The sequence below is a fragment of the Rosa rugosa genome, chromosome 6 (genome assembly GCF_958449725.1).
Source record: "Rosa rugosa chromosome 6, drRosRugo1.1, whole genome shotgun sequence".
Classification (NCBI taxonomy): Eukaryota; Viridiplantae; Streptophyta; class Magnoliopsida; order Rosales; family Rosaceae; genus Rosa; species Rosa rugosa.
In genome coordinates, this window is record NC_084825.1 from 10,012,433 (window position 1) to 10,033,644 (window position 21,212).

The 21,212-nt window shown below is 37.9% G+C and overlaps 1 protein-coding gene across 4 annotated transcripts; it reads right to left on the bottom strand.

The window, feature by feature from the left end:
* Window positions 1-15,301: 15,301 nt before the first annotated feature.
* On the bottom strand, window positions 15,302-17,009 carry LOC133718889 (uncharacterized). 4 transcript variants are annotated; one of them, XR_009850643.1, is made up of 4 exons: window positions 16,909-17,009; window positions 16,292-16,323; window positions 16,105-16,188; window positions 15,302-15,819 (listed from the first exon to the last, which is right to left on the bottom strand). XR_009850643.1 is itself a non-coding variant. In XM_062145768.1 (4 exons), exons 1-4 carry the CDS (start codon window positions 16,957-16,959, stop codon window positions 15,876-15,878), a joined length of 234 nt encoding a protein of 77 aa, XP_062001752.1. In that variant the 5' UTR covers window positions 16,960-17,003; the 3' UTR covers window positions 15,844-15,875. The 4 variants fall into 4 exon arrangements, 2 of the variants coding, with proteins under 2 accessions (XP_062001752.1, XP_062001751.1); XR_009850642.1 differs by having other exon boundaries at window positions 15,302-15,836; XM_062145768.1 differs by lacking the exon at window positions 15,302-15,819 and adding an exon at window positions 15,844-15,942 and having other exon boundaries at window positions 16,909-17,003.
* Between the last annotated feature and the right edge of the window lie 4,203 nt (window positions 17,010-21,212).

Consider the following 21,212-nt stretch of genomic DNA (forward strand, 5'->3'; position numbering starts at 1 on the left):
CGACGTCGGATCAATGATGTATTTTGCCGATTTTTGGAATGGAATCCAAAAATAATGTACTTAGGACATACAACGGAAGGATTCTCAAATGCGCGATCCAATCAAATCGTTGCCCTTGGAAGGTTGTATAGGAAAAAATAGGGTTATTAACCCCTAGTCGTTTGACCGAGCCGATCGACGTCCTATCGATGACGGAGTTTGCCGATTTTTTGAATGGAATCCTAAAATAATGTACTTGGGACGTATGACAGAAGGATTCTCAAGTGCTCGATCCGATAAAATCCTTGCCCTTGGAAGGTTGTATAGGGAAAAAATTGGGTTATTAAACCTAGTCGTTTGACCGACCGATCGACATCCAATCGATGATAAAGTTTTCTAAATTTTCGACTGGATTCCTAAAATATTGTACTTGGGACATCGGACGGAAGGATTCTCAAGTGCGCGATCCGATCAAATCGTTGCCCTTGGAAGGTTGTATAGGAAAAAAATAGGGTTATTAACCCCTACTGGTTTGACCCAGCCGATCGACGTCCTATCGAAGATGGATTTTGCCGATTTTTGGAATGGAATCCTAAAATAATGTATTTGGGACATATGACGGAAGGATTCTCAAGTGCGCTATCTGATCAAATCCTTGTCCTTGGAAGGTTGTATTGGGAAAAAATAGGATTGTTAACCCGTAGTCGTTTGACCCAACCGATCGACACCCTATTGATGACGGATTTTACCGAATTTTTGAACCGAAGCCCAAAATAATGTACTTGACATATCTCGTGGAAGGATTCTGAAATGCATGATCCGATCGACTCCTTACCCTTGGAAGGTTGCATAGGGAAAAAATAGGGTTGTTAACCCGTGGTCGTTTGACCCAGCCGATCGACACACTAACGATGACGGATTTTTCTGAAATTTGGAGCTGAAGCCTAAATATTGTACTTGGGACATCTGACAGAAGGATTCAAAATTGGACTATCCGTTGACAACCTTGCCCTTTGAAGGTTGTATTGGGAAAAAAAATTGGGTTATTAACCCCTAGTAGTTTGACCAAGCCCATCGACATCCTATCGATGATGGATTTTGCCAAAATTTTAAGTTGAAGCCTAAAATGATGCACTTGCCACATCTGACCGAAGGATTCTCAAGGGTAGGATTCGATGACGGCCTTGCCCTTGGAATGTTGTATAGAGAAAATAGGGTTATTAAGCCTTAGTCGTTTGACCGAGCCGATCGGCATCCTATTGATGACGGATTTTTCTGAATTTTGAAACTGAAGTCTAAAATAATGTACGTGCCACATCTGATGGAAGGATTCTCAAGTGTATGATCCAATGACGCCCTTGCCCTTATAAGGTTGTATAGATAAAAAATTGGGTTATTAAGTCTTAGTCGTTTGACCTAGCCAATCGACATCCTATCGATGATGGATTTTGCCGACTTTTAGACTGGAATCCTAAAATATTGTACTTGGGACATCTGACGGAAGGATTCTCAAGTGGACGATCCGATGACGACCTTGCCCTTTGAAGGTTTTATAGGGAAAAAAATTGGGTTATTAACCCCTAATTGTTTGACCTAGCCCATCGACATCCTATCGATAATGGATTTTGTCGAATTTTTAACCTGACACCTAAAATGATGTACTTGCCACATCTAACGGAAGGATCCTGTTGTGATGCCCCGGAAATTCGTATTTATTTTCCGAGGATTTTCCGGAATTTAGATTGTGGTTATTGGACGGTTTCGTGGCTCGTGGATGGAGCGGAAGTGTTTCGGGCGAATAATTATTCGAAAAGTATGACTTTAGGGGAGTTTCTAAGGTTGACTTTTGATACGTTGGGATTCTCCGAAAACTTCCTTCACGAAAGTTGTAGAGCGCGTCGATACGAGTTCGTGGATATGTGGAACGCGGAAATCGGAGTTAGTATGAGAAAGTTATGGCCATTGGAAGGAATTTCCATTTTGGTATAAATAGAAGTTTCCCGAAGGAGAAACTTACTATTTTCATAAGTTTCCTTTTCCGGAAAAACCATTTCCTTTCTCTCTCTTTTCTCTCGGCTGCTACCTTCAGAATCGAAGATATCCGGCTGACCCGACCCGGACCCGGTCGATCCGACCCGACTTTTCCGGCGAGCTCCGGCCATCTCCGGCGACGAGACTTTCCAGATCAGTTCACCTCCTCCGTGCGCTCCTCCCTGTGGTGTTCTCTAGCGCCGATTCTCGGTGGTGACGGCGATAGAAGGCGGTGCAGATTGGAGTTTTCGGACCCGACCGGAAATCCCTATTCCGACGTCGGCAAGGCTTCGAGTTTTCTTGGTTGAGCTCAGAGCAGCCTCGCCGATCGATCCTTGGTGTTTGTTTGGATCGATTCACGTGAAACTTCGATCAACTCAGTTGGGATTACTGTTCACGGCTTGTGAGGTAGTTTTCGATCCCTTAAGCTTGTTTTCTGACTTCGAGCTAGTTATGAGAATCCACAAGCATGCTTAGATGAAGCTTTTTGATGTTGGGAGTTTTGTGAAATAATGAGTTTTGGCCGGTGGCGGTGCTCCACCGTCTGTGGTGGCGTTCTGGCGGTGTTCCGGCCACTTAAGGAACTGTTTGTGGTATTATATATGTTCTACTCGTTGCTACGAGCGTTTCGATATATAATATGCAAATTTTGGAGTTCGTATGGAATTGTTATGATTTTTGCAGTTTCATACCGATCGATTTATTCGATCCGTGAGGATTTGAGCGTCCGGTCGACATGTGGTTTGGTCACATCGATCATGGGCGTATTCCGGAGACTTTGGGAGGTCTCGGATGTGGTTTTGCCTCGATTGGCACCACTTTGGGGATTTTAGTTCAAAACAGAGGTTTCGGACTTAAATCGTTTGTGAATCGTTACTGATTTGAGGTCATTGGTGATTAGGTGCTTCTAAAGGTGAATTGGACGAGTTGTTGGTGATAGTTTTGGTTCGGTTCTGTATAGAAGACGCAGCGGGAGTTTCGAGGTGAGTAATCTCACAAGGTTCATTTTGGAACGGAACACCTTATCGTTTTGTGAGTTATTGATTTAACTGCAAATTATATGTTTTAGTGGGTTGTGGATTTATGAAAACAATAGGCATGAATGATGCGTTTTATTGTTTTGGGTTGTGGCTTTTGGAAAACAAATGACTTGGAATTGTTGATTCGATTTGTTTTGAAAAGCGTTGAGATTTGTGTATGAAAACAATATGCATGAAATGATGCTTTTTATTGTTTTGTGGCTTTTCGGAAAACAATGATTTTGGAAATGTCGATTTCGATTGTTTTGAAAAGCGTAAGATATGTGTAATGTTTTTGAGTCTTGTGCGACTGTTTTAATGATTTGCTCCAAGGGACTGTGCGGCCCGAGGAACGAAGGTCTATGACCTTGGGCAGAATATCAGGTAATCACGTCTTTGGCCGGACGAGTGGTTACGTTCAGTTAGAGCTCTAGTCTGTCTGCCATCTAGGTAATTCATGGGGTAACGGGAATTGGTTATTGATAACTCATGACATTACGTGTTTTTAGGGAATAAAGTGTGAGTTGCTTCCTTATTAACGGTTTTTAAGGGGACAAGGTGTAAGTTGTTTTCCTTATTAACGACTTGGTACGTTTTGGTACGTTATGGTACGATTGATAGAAATCAAGGTGTGAGTTGCTTTCTATGTTATTTTGATAGAAATCAAGGTGTGAGTTGCTTTCTATGTTATTTTGATAGAATTCAAGTGTGAGTTGTTTTCTACGGTACGTTATGGTACGATTGATAGAAATCAAGGTGTGAGTTGCTTTCTATGTTATTTTGATAGAATTCAAGTGTGAGTTGTTTTGAGAATAATGTTTAAACTGAGATTGTTTGTTTTAATGTAATCTCCTGAACTAAATTTCTATGCAGGGATTACTATGATTTTATCGATTGTTTTAATGTAATCTCCTGAACTAAATTTCTATGCAGGGATTACTATGATTTTATCGATTGTTTTAATGTAATCTCCTGAACTAAGTTATATGCAGGGATTATTGCTTTTTGAATCGATTGTTTTAATGTAATCTCCTGAACTAAGTTATATGCAGGGATTACTGCTTTTTGGATTGTTGTTTTGATGTAATCTCCTGAACTAAGTTATATGCAGGGATTACTGCTTTTTGGATTGTTGTTTTGATGTGATCTCCTGAACTAAGTTTCAATGCAGGGATTATTGATTTTACTTAATTTGATTTTTTTTAAGTGTGGTTGTGGTTGTGATTTGGTGTGAGTTGTTTCGAGTTACTCATACGGGCTTGCAAAAGCTTACCGGGTTTGTTGTGTGACAACCCGGTGCACCATTCCAACGGTGTAGGGGTTAATCCTGCAGGGTAGGATAATCGGGGCTGAAGCCGAGGTAGCTTGTTGGCAACAGAACAGGTAGGAAGCAAAATTGATTGGCCTTGCCAATGTTATGACTTCCGCTATGTAGTATACTCTGAGGAGCTTTTGCGTTTTATCTTGTTGTGGACAATTTAATTCGTAAGCTTATGTAATATATGACTCTGTGGGCGGGTCAATATTGACATAGTGGGTTCAGGGCATCAATATGTATGTTGTATAAAGGGAAAAAGTTTTCCAGGTATTTGGTATTGATGGCTGAACGTTCACGCATGTATAATTATGGGGTTATATATCGATTTTTAATTGTGTTAAAAATCAGGGGCGTGATACCTGTTTGGACCCAAAATGAGCATTTTGGTTTGACAAAGCGTGTCTTGGAGAAATTGAACCAATATCAGTGGCTCACATATATATTTTCGATAAGTTCAAAAATATATTATTAAGAGGCTAAATAAGGCCTACCAAACATGGAAATGAAAAATCAACTTTAGCACATTTTCCTACTTCGGCTAGGAGAAAGCGAGCTAGACAAGAAATGAGGGATGGCGGACTAACCATCCGAACTCCAAATGAGTTGAAACTTTCCAGATTAATTCTAGACATCCCATTGATCATTTCTTATGAAGAGTGCCAAAGCTCGTTCGGAGTGGAAAATCTTCAAACAAACAGTCCAATTTTCTGCAGAAGCAAAACTTGGAAACTGGACCTGTAAGAGGTCCAGCAGCATTTCCGGCCCAACCACATGGAAATAAATTCTGAAATTTTACCACAATAATCTACATTCATGGTGGATCATTTCATATGAATAAATCGAAGGTTGAATATGAGTTCTTAGTGGAGATAAAAATTGAGGGATAAGGGAGCAGAAAATGACTTAAACCTAACAAATTCCATTAAGTGTTTAAGTATTCAAACCTAACATTCCATTAATGTTTAAGTGCTAAAACCTAACCCATTATGAGTTGTTTAAGGCCAAATAGTGTTGCTTGGTAGCCTATAAATAGAGGCTACAACATAGAACAATTCACCAATTCATACATCAAAACATCTCTAAGATGATCTAAGTTCTCTCTAGAGCAAACCTCTCTAAGAGCAACTCCTCTCTTTCTCCTTCTCTTATCGGTGATCACACTCTAAGTCCTAGTCTCCTTTGGAGCCGACTATTAGTGCCACCAAACCCTCTGTCAACGTACTTCGGTCCTAGTCTCCTTGGGAGCCGATTGTAGTACCACGACCAAAAACACCACAAAAGACAAATTCATTCATCAAAACATCTCTAAGATGATCTAAGTTCTCTCTAGAGCAACCTCTCTAAGAGCAACTCCTCTCTTTCTCCTTCTCTTATCGGTGATCACACTCTAAGTCCTAGTCTCCTTTGGAGCCGACTATTAGTGCCACCGAACCCTCTGTCAACGTACTTCGGTCCTAGTCTCCTTGGGAGCCGATTGTAGTACCACGACCAAAAACACCACAAAAGACTCATTCATACATCAAAACATCTCTAAGATGATCTAAGTTCTCTCTAGAGCAAACCTCTCTAAGAGCAACTCCTCTCATTCTCTTTCTCTTATCGGTGATCACACTCCTAGTCCTAGTCTTCTCGGAAGTCGACTTTCAGTGCCACCAAACCCTCTGTCAAAGTGCTTCGGTCCTAGTCTCCTCAGGAGCCGACTGTAGTACCGCGACCACAACGGTTACGGAACCAGCCAAGCAAGGGTAACGCCCTCGCAACCTAGCCAAGCTAAAGTCACGCTTTAGCAAGTTCTCAATACTTCCCGGTGATGTCGCTCTGCTCAATCTACAATATTGAGTATCGATTGTGTTAACAAGAAGAAACTTCAGCAAAGTCCTCACCACGAGGCACAAAGAATCCCACGACGAGATTGGTGCTCTCCTCGTCTACAATTGCTTGAAAGAAGTCAGGTCAAGGGACACCCCCGACGACCGCACCCGAACGGTGCTGGCACGCCCGAGCAGAAAAGAGACTGTTGACCAGCTGCAACAAAAACTGGAGCCAAACAGATCCGATGACGGCCTTGCCCTTTGAATGTTGTATTGAGAAAATAGGGTTATTAAGCCTTGGTCATTTGACCGAGCCGATCGACATCCTATTGATGATGTATTTTTCTGAATTTTGAAACCGAAGTCTAAAATAATGTTCGTGTCACATCTGACGGAAGGATTCTCAAGTGTATGATCCAAATGCCCTTGCCCTTTGAAGCTTGTAGTGAAGAAAAAAAATGGGTTATTAACCCCTAATCCTTTGACCAGGCCGATGGACATGCTACTAAAGAAGGATATTGCTGAATTTTTGTCTTGAAGCTTAAAATAAAGTACTTGCCACATCTGAGTAAAGGATTCTCAAGTGGACGATCCAATTACGACCTTACCCTTGAAAGGTTGTGTAGCCAAATTTAGGGTTATTAAGCCTTAGTCGTTTGACCTAGCCGATAGACCAACTCTCGATGACGGATTTTGCTGAATTTTTTACTGGAATCCTAAAATATTGTACTTGGGACATCTGACGGAAGGTTTCACAAGTGGACGATCCGGTAACGACATTTCCCTTTGAAGGTTGTATAGAGAAAAAGGAGGGTTATTAAGCTTTGGTCGTTTGACCTAGCCGATCGACATCCTATCGATGATGGATTTTACCGAATTTTGTACTGGAATCCTAAAATAATGTACGTGCCACATCTGACGGAAGGATTCTCAAGTGTATGATCCAACGACGCCCTTGCCCTTTGAAGGTTGTATAGATAAAAAATTGGGTTATTAAGTCATAGTCGTTTGACCTAGCCGATCGACATCCTATCGATGATGGATTTTACCGAATTTTGTACTGGAATCCTAAAATATTGTACTTGGAACATCTGAAGGTTGTATAGATAAAAAATAGGTAAAATATTCTATACAACCTTGCCCTTTGAAGGTTGTATAGATAAAAAATAAGGTTATTAAGTCTTAGTCGTTTGACCTAGCCGATCGACATCCTATCGATGATGGATTTTACCGAATTTTGTACTGGAATCCTAAAATATTGTACTTGGAACATCTGACGGAATAATTCTCAAGTGGACAATTCGGTGACGACCTTGCCCTTTGAAGGTTGTATAGACAAAAAATAGGGTTATTAACCCTCAGTCGCTTGACCGACCCGATGGTCATACTATCGATGACGGATTTTTCTAAATTTTGGATTAGAATCCTAAAATATTGTACTTGGGACATCTGAGAGAAGAATTCTGAAGTGGACGATCCGATGACGACCGTGCCCTTGGAAGGTTGTATAGGGAAAAAAATAGGGTTATTAAGCCCTAGTCGTTTGACCGACTCGATCAACATCCTATCAATGACGGATTTTTATAAATTTTTAACTGGAAGCCTAAAATATTGTAGTTGGGACATCTGATGTAAGGATTTTCAAGTGCACGATCCGATGACGACCTTGTCCTTGGAAGGTTGTATAGGGAAAAAATAGGGTTATTAAACCCTAGTCATTTGACCGACGCGATCGACATCCTATCGATGACGGATTTTTCTAAATTTTTTACTGGAATCCTAAAATATTGTACTTGGGACATCTGACGGAAGGATTCTCAAGTGCACGATCCGATGGCGACCTTGCCCTTGGAAGGTTGTATAGAAGAAGAAAAAAGGGTTATTAAGCCCTAGTTGTTTGACCTAGCCGATGGACCTACTATCGATAACGGATTTTGCCGATTTTTTGATTGAAATCCTAGAATATTGTTCTTGGAACATCTGATGGAAGGATTCTCAAGTGCACGATCCGATGACGACCTTGCACTTGGAAGGTTGTATAGAAAAAAATTTGGGTTATTAACCCCTAGTCGTTTGACCGACCCGATGGACCTACTATCGATGACAGATTTTTCTAATTTTTTGATTAAAATCCTAAAATATTGTACTTGGGACATCTGACGGAAGGATTCTCAAGTGCATGATCTGATGACGACCTTGCCCTTTGAAGCTAACATCGAAAAAAAGGGGTTTTTTAGCCTTAATCATTTGGCCAAGCCGATCGACATGCTAACGGTGACATATTTTTTTGAATTTTGGAACCCAAGCCTAAAATAATGTCCTTGGCACATCTGATGGAAAGATTCTCAAGTCTACAATCCGATGACGGCCTTGTCCTTTGAAGCTTGTAGTGAAAAAAAAAAAAAAAAAAAAGAGTTAGTTACCCCTAATTCTCTGACCTGGCCCAATTGACATACTATCGATGACGGATTTTTTTGAATTTTTTACTCGAAGCCTAAAATAATGTATTTGGCACATCTGACGGAAGGACTCTCAAGTGTATAATCCAATGACGGCCTTACCCTTTGAAGTTTGTAGTGAAAAAAAAAAAAGGGTTATGAAGCCTAAATCCTTTGATCAAGGCGATTGACATCCTAACGATGACGGATTTTTATCAATTTTGGACCTCAAGCCCAAAATGTTGTAATTGTCACATCTAACGGACAATTTTCCAATAGTATGATCCGATGACTCTCTTGCCCTTTGAAGCTTGTAGTGAACAAAAATAGGGTTATCAAGATTTAATTGTTTGACCGAGCCGATTAACATCATAATGATGACTGCTTTTTCTGAATTTTTGACGCGTACCCTAAAGGCCTAAAATAATATACTTGCCGCATCTGACGGAAGGTTTCTCAAGTGTACGATTCAATGACGCCCTTACCCTTTGAAGCTTGTAGTGAACAAAAATAGTGTTTTTAAGCCTTAATCATTTGACCGAGTCGATCGACATCGTAACGATGACGGATATGTCCAAATTTTGAACCCAAAGCCTAAAATAATGTACTTGGCACATCTGACAGAAGGTTTCTCATGTGTATGATCCGATGATGGCCTTGCCCTTTGAAGCTTGCAGTGAAAAAAAAAAAATAGGGTTATTAACTCCTAATCATCTGATGGGGTTGATCGACATACTATTGATGGCCAATTTTTCCGAAATTTTTACCCGAAGCCTAAAATAATGTGCTTGCCACATCTGACGGAAGGATTCTCAAGTGTACGATCCGATGATGGCCTTGCCCTTTGAAGCTTTTAGTGAAAAAAATAGGGTTATTAACCCCTAATCCCCTGACCAGGTCGATCGACATACTATCGATGGCGGGTTTTTCTAAATTTTTGACTCGAAACCTAAAATAATGTACTTGACACATCTGACGGAAGGATTTGCAAGTGTATGATCTGATGATGCCCTTGTCCTTCGAAGCTTGTAGTGAACAAAAATAGGGTTATTAACCCTTAATCCTTTGACCGAGCCTATCGACATCCTATCGATGGTGGGTTTTTATGAATTTTTTACCCGAAGCCTAAAATAATGTACCTGGCACATCTGACAGAAAGATTCTCAAGTGTAAGATACGATGACGCCTTTTCTCTGTGAAGCTTGTAGTGAAATATTCTAATATTCATTTTCTAGCGTGGAGTTGATACATATTGCGGTATTACGCCTGATTCGGTTGACCTAGCTGATCGAACTCCTAACCATGACAAAATGAAATCATTTTTGGACCTCAAACCTAAAATAATATATGTTTAACATCTAATGGTTGGTGTCTGCAGTGTTTTTCGAAATTACATATCGACATCCTTTTTGTTATTTAGAGGTGTACTAAATTCCATATAGCCAATGAAGATGTTAGAGAACATTAGTTGGCATTCAATGAATTAGTGCAAAAAAAAATAATTGAAACTCGACAAAGCACCACTAGCGAAATTGAATCACACGACACTCATCAGATAACTCTGAGTTAACCAGACATAATTTTTTAAACTTAGGAATCGTCAACGCACAGTCAACATATTGATTTACTGTTGTGAAGCAATTAAACTGAAAAAATAAAAATAACAAAACAGAAAAATTATCTTTTTCGAACCAAACAATCGAAACCACCCTACGTAGTACGCAGTTCATTCTCCAAAAAAAAAAAAAAACCCCAAATGTATCCCGTGAAAAATTAAAGAGTAGTCTCCTCTTCTGGCAGTTCTCACTCGACTGACCCGAGCAAGCATCGTTCATTCTCACCCAGCACATTCAAGAAGAAACACTCTCATCAACAAGAAGAAACACCCACAGATCGATCATCTCCATTGCACTCTCATCCGCCCGACAAAGTTACACTCTCAGCACCACCATATATTACAACGCATATCTTTGTCGGTGTCTCTCTCTCAATTAACAAATTCCGCCATTGATCGAAGGCAAGGTCTCACATTTATTTTGAGTTAGGCTGTACATATTGAAGTCGAATTTGGTATTACAGTTGTATAGCGAAGTGAATTTGGGAATTAGGGTTTTCTAAGGAAGTCGATTTGGGTGTTGGGTTTTAGGGTATTTTGAAATGGACTTAGCATTTTTGTTCATTTCGATTTGATGAATCGATTTCTTCTCCTACTTATTGTTTCCATTTCGCAGAACAAGATCACTTGCTGCCTCCTCCAAAGAAAGGCAATTGTTTGAGTAAGGAATTGATTTTCTTGAACTGTGTTGAAATTTCTCCATATGCTTGAATGGGTATTGATTTTTCTTTGATTTCTAGGGTTCTATTGTCTGCAAAAGCATTGCTGTTCAGAAATCGTTCGTGTTTAGTATACCTTCAGCTGGACGAAGTAAGGTATTAAAAATTTGATTATTTTTGTTCCTGCAATTTATCTATCATAGTACCCAATAGCTTTTTCTTTATGGTCTCATAGGTTTTTGAACATATATGAATCTAGGTGTTGGTGATGAATCTAGGTAAACTAAATTCAGAAAAGGAAGGAAAACAATATTGGTAGCTTTCAGACCAACAATCTCGATCTTTTCATGAAGGTTGGGGACACAGGATTCACAGTGAAAAGGGGTGGGACAAAAATTGTATTTGGAAAAAAACCTGTAGTAAGCAAATAGATTATTTTATACAGTTAAGTCTGTGTTCTTGTTGGTAGGAGCATAAAGTGCGACGATATTATTGAGTATATGCCCCATTTCAGCCTTGTTTCTCCCTTAACTTTCGTGTTTTGAGTCATCGAGTCATTTTAAGAGTCTTGTAGAGTGTTTGGCGTGAAATAAGCGGAAAAAGATAAATTCATGAAAAATCCTAGCTGGATCAGGATTCCTCGTTTTTGTGGTCTTTACATTTTAATTCCTTTTATTTTCTCTAGAAAATTCTGATATTCTCCTGCTTGTTGTAGGAAACCTTGGCTGGTGGAACTCTTGGAACCAGCAATGATGGAGTCATAAAATAAAGCATTCAAGACATTTGACCAAGCAATGAAGAAGGGAAATAAAGGAGAAAGTCGTTTTTCAGTTGCGGAATAAAGGAGAAAGATGTTTCAACTGGAAAATAAATAAAGGAGAAAGACGTTTCAGCTTGTTAAAAGACCCCATTATGAGAGGAATTAAGGCCATAAAAGAGACGTTTCAGTTGGAAAATTAAATGAATTATGATGCAATCCCATCCGTCCAATGATGAAGGGTATGATCGACAAAAGCCAACCAATGCTGCCCTATAAATAGGCAACATCCAGAACAGAATTATCATCACTTCCCGGCCTATCACTTCCTAGCCAAGATCACTTCCTTGCCTATCACTTCCCGGCCTATCACTTCCTGGCCAAATACTATTCCAAGACTGCCCAATTCACTCCTTAAACTTCCAACACCTACAAGACCGTGACCACCATCCATCCATCAACCTACGAAGTTCTTAGGCGTTGAGTCAAGGACGTTCCACCACCATAGCAGAGACGAGTTCATCACCTTGTTGCCAAGCCGCTGAGGAAAGCTTCAAAGTGTAACTATGACTCTATTTACAATTTTTGTTTCGGTTTTGTGGGTTTGGATTTGTGAGTTTTGTAATTGGAGACATGAGATTTTCAGAATATTTTTATTAATATTTTTGAGATTTTCAGTTTATTATTGAGTTAATTTCGAGAATTCTTTTATGATGCATGTTACAATCTTGTGCCCTTTTACGTGTTTAGGTAATTTTCAGAGTTAGGTTCATAAGTTTGCATGCAAGAATAATGGTGAGAGTTCTTGTGTGTTTGCTTAATTTGCCAAGGGTAATTGTTATTTGTTAAGGCGCTGAGTTAAACAAGTAGCAATTAGTTCTAAAAAGTGGTAAAAATCATGCTTTAATGATTAAACGATTCTGGAAATTACGTGTTAAATTCTATGTGTAATGGTTAATTTGCACGTGTGAGTTGATTCGAGGGTTAGATAATACTACTAGTTAAGAGAATTACGCTGAGTGTTTTCGAAAATTAGTAGTATTAGGCTTGGTAAGGACTTTTCCGATCCAAGCCTACATTAGAACGAATCAGATAAATGGATTGATCCGCTGAGGTTTTTCATTTGGGCTCTTATCTATGCATTTAAGATGGGCACAGTTTTGTAGCATGTTGAAATGAATTTCTGAGTGGTATTGGTCTAGGTTAGGGAAGTCGATCATTGTATATAGTTTTATTTGTTTCGTTTTTATTTTAACTAGATTAGGAACCAAATCTCAAAACCCCCATTTTATTCTTTTATTTGCTAATTGACCTTTTTGTGTAGGTGTACCCTACAATCCCCGGACTGAACGATCCCTGCTTATCCTATACTGACAACTACATTTTGCAGGGTTAAATTGTGAGGCTATTTTAGCCGCATCACTTGTATATTGGACAAATACTGTCTAATCTGTATTCAGCTTTCTTCATTAATTTACTGTTTCTCATAGGGAACTCATAATTTGTATATGCTAGATACAACATATATGATGGATGATTGACTAGTTACCCCTGAAAATACCAGTCCTTCAACAAAACGGTTCAAAATGTAAACTTTTTAACTCATGGCACTTCATTAATGTGATAATTGATTATATGAGTATGTTAGGACCTTATATTAGTGCCTTATTTTAAGCAATACATACTGTTGCATTGGCTCTATAAGCCAAATATTGTATTGTCAGTTTTCATCACTTTCCTCTTTTAAGGAAACAGAGTTCTTAAACTCTGTGTTTTTGAGTAATTTAGAGACATGTACTCGTAGTTGATTCATGCATTTATCGTTTAGTGAGGTAGAAAGAATGTTCAGATAATGAGTACTGAGTAATGTGATCTGTGTGAAAGCTTTTTTCATTTGTTTGAATCTGAGTTAGATTGATTTCTCAATTACACAAATATGTGATGTCAATCATGTATGTTACTTGATGTCATGGGTCATTAGCAACTCCTCCAGTATGCAAGTATCTGAATTTAGTTTACATGGTTATTGTGAAGTGTTTTTTGTGCTTGCAAACCCCATAACCTGAAAATGAAATTAAATGATATTTCAGAAAACTACTAGTAATTCTATGTCAGTAAAAACTATCTAAGGTTGCCAACTTTTTCTTGAACAAAGCTTCCTTTTTTGTTTTGAAGGTTGAAAAATTGATTCATAATGTTACTCCTCAAATGTGAGTATGAGATAGCTTCTATTAACAGTTTGATTAAGTTCCCAACGTACCAAACAAATCTTGTTTTATTCAATAGCTAACCTCAACCATCTTCTTCACAGTTACTGTTGGATTAGTGTGGTATGAGTAATTAATAGCTCTAGTATCTGTTTCTCTATTATTGCAGTTTACTACTTGGTGATTACCTTTAATCTTTTACTGTTTTTTTAGTACAGTATGGACCTTGTTTACAGTTTATATATAGTCATGAATTATTGGATAGTTTTCTCAATACTAAGTGCAAACAAACCTTTTTGTTTCAGTGGGAGCGAAGAGGGAAAGCACCATATACCAGTAGGATTAAAGGTAGTGCTCAGAACCGAGTGACAAAATTTATCGTTAAAACATATCTATTAGCACTATCATACAAACTATGATATGCTCTCAAGGGAAGTCTCAGCTGTTACTTTTTGGCAAGTTACATTTGTATTTGGAAATCACCTTCGAGTTATGGAAGTTTCATTTTGATTCGGAACTTCAAATGGTCTGTTTGGCAGTTGCCTATTCAGCACAAAAGTAGTTATGGAAGTTGCACTTTGATTTGGAACTTCAAATGGCCTGTTTGGCAGTTCCGTCTATATATTTATACTTTTCTCCAGGTCGATTAGCATAGCTCAGCAAATGAGGGAACAAGATTGAGAAGTAGTTGGAGAATCCTATCCTCTGAAGATTCTATACCTTGTGGAAACACTACTGTTCAAGTAATGATACAATATGGATGTGTAGTTCTGGGATAATTCATGTTCAAGAAATTGGGTGTTTCTGGATGTGGTAATGGCCCTTCTAATTCAGATATTTTGTTTCAGGCAAAAAACTTGCTGAAACTTGTGAAGGATAAATATTCTGAGCCATAGCATTTTGGACTTATTCGTGTTGCTATATTTTCAGTTATACATTTATATGTGGTTTTTTTCAAATCAGTTCCATGATTTTGGCTTTTTACTCTACTTCGTGAAATCCTTCCCGATGTTAATAGTACCTCGGCATTTTCATACATCTCCCATATTGTGTCACAATCAGTTTGCTTTTATTCGAATAAATTGATTAATTAACAAACTTCTTGTTTGTAAACTGCTTCCAACTGTAATTATATCAAAAGCAATAAACCAAGATATACAGATCTCAGTCCAAAATTAGGTAAATATGATTATCATTTCAGGCTGTCGAGTAAAGAAGCAATCGGATATGAGGTAACTGGACTATTCAAACAGCTGAACATTGCAACAAAAATAGTTTCAGAATCAGGCGCCTTGCCTCCAACTACAAAACATGCAACCTCAATAATTGAAGGAAAATTTCTGAAATCAATGAGCCCCATTATTTTGGGCAAATTCTACACCTGCTGTACTGGCCTTACATAAACTCAACATAAAATCACTAAGCTATCACTATGAGTGTTACACATTACAACATCAAGACGTGGCAAAAATAGAATTTCATCAATTCCCAAAATACTCCTCGTCAGTGGGCATAACAAAGCTAGCATATCATTTCACCCCGGCCAGTGGAATGACAATTTCTCTTGGACCAGCTTGCTATCACCGGGTTTGGAATCTTCTGGGACCTCTGTGTATCTGGGTATCTGTGTTTTCCTTTCACACTTCCTCTTCAAAGAGGCTTGGTCAACAGTTACATGCAAATCTGGCACCTCATACGATCTGATGACGAAGACACTAACACCAAACTTGCATGCTCACCATCAGAATCATACTGTACAATACCATATGGTTATTTCGTACAACACATATTGTGGTTTACAAAATGTGAATGCACGTCCATTTGTATCAAGTACTTCCCACTACTTTTAGCAGCCCAAACGGTGGATGACAAACACTCCGCAGTCTGTTCAATTTGGTTGGACAAGACTGCTTGAGACAAGCAGAAAGGGAGAGTACCTAATGCTATAGGTGAATTTAAATCCTCAACTGTCTAGATCAAAATGGCTGTCGAGTACGGCCATCTGTACACAAACACTGATACAAGCGAGAATGTGAACATGTTAGAATAGATCATAATGCATTTTCCATCTAAGTTGAGACCTCAGACAAATGCAATTTACAGATAATCTGAAAAGAAACAAATATATTGATTTAGTAATGTTTGAACAGCTTCACCAAAATGAAAATAAGTGTTGTTTAAAACATGAATCAAGGCACTGATTAGCATAATGAGTTGTTCAGTATTTGAAAATTGAAATGAAGCACTGAAGCAGATTTGACATGTCTTACATTTTCTGGTGCTTCAAATGCATTAACTGCAACTTTGCCTTTTCATACGCTAATCTATAGAGCAGCAACCTTGCTTCAGCTAGCCTGCAAAGTTTAATTGCCAATGCTTATTATGCTAACCCAGATTCCTGGATAGGTAATAGCCCAAGGTACATATTTTGGAACAATCATGGATATGAGACACCACCTTTTATGCGCAGCACTGATGCAGTTGACCTTCTGTACACATAAAAATACCAGTCTTAGCAGAAAAAAGGGAAGTGTAGCTGTTTTATTAGCTTTAAAGGGTGTAATGTGACTGAATGAAAATATGGCTATTTTGAGATAATAGACTAGATAGCTAGGGAATTCAGTGGACATAATGTCCTCTACATTGTACTTTATTCTTTTGATAAAAGTATGTTTCTTATAAATAACAAGACAGAATGTGGGACCAGGCTTCATATCGTCAACCACAAATGGTTGGGACAAGGCTATGTGGCAGTTGATTAATATGAAATTTTAACTACGGTTACTATACTACCTATTCAATCAATCAATCAATCTAAAGCAAGGATATATTTAATAACACAAAGAAAGAAATAGCAACTGTTCTCTACACAGATCCTAGGCATCTTATGGCAGAGATAAGTGCCAAGATATATCTTCTCCCTTGTAATAATGTTACAATGGTATATGCAACAAAGAAATTCCATTATTCATGGCTCATGTTAAATGGTGTAAAACCAGGCATTTAACTGGAAACACAACACCACAAGCAACAATGACATCATTGTGAAATGTATTAGATTTATTCATCCTTACGTGCATCTGGAAGACCATCTTTGCATACCACAAATGTTCTCTTCTTCTCATGATCCAGAATTGCAATCTTTGTAGGAGTTCTAAGATATCTCTTGTCCACCTGATCAGAGTTACATAAATGATAAATAAGTAATTAGAACCATATTAACCAGTGCAAAACCTAGAAAATAAATAGCCTAGTAGACTTGCCTCCGATTCAAATGTTATAGCATCTCCTTGCTCAGTACTACTTTTCCTGTTCTGCATGTTGTCCAGATAATCAGGGGTCTCCAAGCCTTCTACATGAACTTCACTGTAAAGCGAACACCAGCACTAATCAACTTTAAATACCATCCAGAATGAACTTATGTTATAATGAACATGGCTTGGAAGTTGAGGACAGGCACAAAATAACTGAAATTCCTGGTGGTAGAATAATGACTAAGAGAAAAAGCTCTTTTCTTGTGTCACAGTCACGTTACAAAAGATTTACAGTACTCATCTGATCATAAAATGGAATGGGACAGGCCATAAACTGATATATTCAGTTTAGGGATCGATTATGATAGGAAACAGCACAACTTATATATGCTCTACAAAATACGGAACATTGGTGATAATCAGGCCCACATCGAAAGTCACAGGCATGTACATCTCAGTTCATTCATCTTGTGTAGAAGGCCCTAGTTAGGATTTAGCTTATCACACATCTACCAAAAAGAACAAATAGATGCTGCAGATCTTCAAAATGAGTATATTAAATGCTCACGTAAGATGTAGAGGTCACATAAATGATAAATCTATAAATCTAGAAGGTCTAGAAGGTCTAGAGGCTTGACCAATCATTCAATTTGGAATCAAAGATTGATGTTCAGATAACCAAGAATAGCTTATAGTTCTGTCTTTTCGTAATATATGAGGGTAGGTGATGGCATTCGTTCTAGGAATGGGACTCCAAAATACTAGGCTTCTTCTGATTGATTCACATGTCTAAGTTGCGAGGCGTTTCCCATAGCTGGGATTGATTCCTAGTCTGTTATATCAAAATTCTTTATTATCTGATATTTCTAGCATCTCTGACTATTAGTGCAAGACATTATTCAGCTGTTGTACATCAAACCTATTCAAGTATGAACATGCATGTAAACTACTGACAAAAATTCTCATGATGAAGGAAAACGTAATCAACTATTCACAATTCATCAGATTGGAAGAGAATCGCCATACAAACCTAATGAATGAAATATTTTCGAAATTCCTAAGTGAAATTTTCTTTAGATTTTTCTCTGAAAGTTTGTATTACATGCTGACAACCAACCGAGCACGCAAGTTCAATTATTAAGCTTACGATACATAAGAGAAAGTTTACTGTTATGTTGATACAAAAGCTAGGTCCTGAAATAATCATTCCCAACTTTATGTCCCACAGATGATGACATGAAGTTCTGGCAAATTGTGCATTACGTACAAATGAGAAACAAACCTCACCATAATTCAAATTCCTAGATTTGTGTACTCTTACTGCTGCTATGGCAGCCCAACCATGTTAGCTAATTGCCAATCTTTTTGATGTGGGGACATTGCGAACAGTTGGTAATACGGGACACTGTCGGGAACATTAGTGAAAGACACGAATACATTAAAATTTCTCAAAATTGAGAGCTTCTATATAAGATAGGCATGATATCAACCCACGAAACGTATTGTCCCCCCCCTCTTCCTCTTTAAATAACAACACAACTTGACTAATTATAAAAGAAATAGAAACATACAAAAAAAAAAAATAATAATAATAAAAAATAAAATAAAAGGACGTCCTGAAATACCGATTCCCAACTTGTATGTCATAGGGGTCGTCGGCCCGGCCCGGCCCATTCATAGCAGGCTTGGGCCGGGCCTTGCTATATTTTTAAATAATTGCGGGCCGGGCCGGGCCGGGCTTTATTAAAAATCAAAGGATCCAAGCCCGTCCATATAAAGCGGGCCTTGCGGGCTTTTTTGGGCCGGGCCTTGCGGGCTTTATTTATAAATAAATATTTAAAGACACAAGTATTTTTTTTTTTTAATCAAGCTTTGGAAATTCAATAGATAATGATCAAATACAACCAAAGATAACATATCTATATAACTATATTGTACCAAAAAAAATCTATATTTATATATAGATACTAATTTATTGATAAATAAATTTTTAAAGACACTAATTTTTTATAAATCTATATTTATACATCATACACTCCAAAGAGCTACATTCAGCAATTCAAAGAAAATGAGAAACCGACCGTTGGATGAGTTTATTACAATAAATTATGAGTGTGGTAAAAAATTTAGCCAATTTCACCATAATTTCGAATCCAATCGGATTGGTCAACCGTAGTCACTTATATGTTTTATTGGTTGACCGATGGCGTGGCAACCGCGAAACGTGCTTATTTTTTCACATCACGTTTGTATATATTCCATCGATGGATGTGCGTGGACATAAGATAAAAAAAATTAATTTTAATTACAAACACATTGGACTATACCAATTTTATTCCTAAAGTTGACTTATACATTGCATTTAAATTGTTTAGGTTCATTCTAAAGCAACCATGAAGTGGAAAATGAATTCGGAGAAACCAACCGCTTGATGGAGAGATTGTAATGTTTTATGGTGGTTGTAGAAAATCCAGCCAATTTGGTTCTAGTTTCGAATTCGATCAACTAGGTCAAACGTAGTTACTCTTATAAACCTATATTTATATATATCATACACTCCAAAGAGCAACCCCTATCAATTCAAAGAAAATGGAAAAACCGACCGTTGGATGAGTTTATTACAATAAATTATGAGTGTGGTAAAAAATTTAACCAATTTCACCATATTTTCGAATCCGATCGGATTGGTCAACCGTAGTCACTTATATGTTTTATTGGTTGACCGATGCCGTGACAACCGCGAAACATGCTTATTTTTTCACATCACGTTTGTATATATTCCATCAATGGATGTGCGTGGACATAAGATAAAAAAAATTAATTTTAATTACAAACACATTGGTCTATACCAATTTTATTCCTAAAGTAGTATGACTTATACATTGCATTTAAATTGTTTAGGTTCATTCTAAAGCAACCATGAAGTAGAAAATGAATTCAGAGAAACCAACCGCTCGATGGAGAGATTGTAATGTGTTATGGTGGTTGTAGAAAATCTAGCCAATTTGGTTCTCGTTTCGAATCGATCAACTAGGTCAAACGTAGTTACTCTTATAAATCTATATTTATATATCATACACTCCAAAGAGCAACCCCTATCAATTCAAAGAAAATGGAAAAACCGACCGTTGGATGAGTTTATTACAATAAATTATGAGTGTGGTAAAAAATTTAACCAATTTCACCATATTTTCGAATCCGATCGGATTGGTCAACCGTAGTCACTTATATGTTTTATATAGAAGTATAATAGTATAAGAACTTCCACATACACACACACACACACACACACATATATATATATATATCTCTCTCCCTCTATATATATATATGTATCTCTCTCTACACACACACACACACATATATATATACACACACATATATGATATATTGATATATATATATATATATATATATATATATATATATATATATATATATCTATATCTCTCTCTCTCTCTATCTATATATATATATATATCTATATGTAGATAGAGAGAGAGAGAGATATTGATATATATATATATATATATATATCTATATGACTATATATGTAACGTCCCGTATCTCAATTTACCTGTTTACTAGTCATTTGGACGGTAAACGACCTTTACTTTCACTTTTACTTTCGGTTTAGTGCTTTTAGTGGCCCTAAAAATTGACTTTTTGTTCGGGTCAAAATTTGAGAAAATGTTCTTCATGAAAGTTGTAGGGGACGTTAAACCGAGCGCGTACATATGTGGTACGTAAAAATCGGAGCTCGTATGCAAAAGTTATAAGCGAAAATGTGAAAATTACTGTTCATGGTAAGTAGTATATATTTGAATTTTTCACTGTGGCCGGTAACTTTTTCTTTTTCTCTTTCTCTTCCCCCGCGTGTTCTCTCTCTCGTCCCCGAGCTCTTGCTCTCTCTCTCTCACCTCTGCAACTCCGGTTGCTTTCCCTTTCCGGCCACCAAAAAGCGTAAAACCGGTGGCTACGGACTCGTCTCGACCTCCTCTTGGTGCCTGCGGTGATGGCTCATGGCGGCTTGGCCGGAAAATGACGCATCGAGCTGTGGAAGTTTCACTGTAGCAGAAGTGGTCAACGCCAGTTTCTCCCGATTCCGGCCACCTCCGGCGACG

Excerpts from the sequence above, each read along its gene's own strand:
- LOC133718889 (XM_062145767.1), bottom strand. The coding sequence starts at position 16,548 with ATGAAGCCTGGTCCCACATTCTGTCTTGTTATTTATAAGAAACATACT. Across the intron at positions 16,189-16,291 it reads ATCAGTGCTGCGCATAAAAG|GCTAGCTGAAGCAAGGTTGC; the intron begins GTGGTGTCTCAT and ends TAAACTTTGCAG. Across the intron at positions 15,943-16,104 it reads CATTTGAAGCACCAGAAAAT|ATTATCTGTAAATTGCATTT; the intron begins GTAAGACATGTC and ends GTTTCTTTTCAG.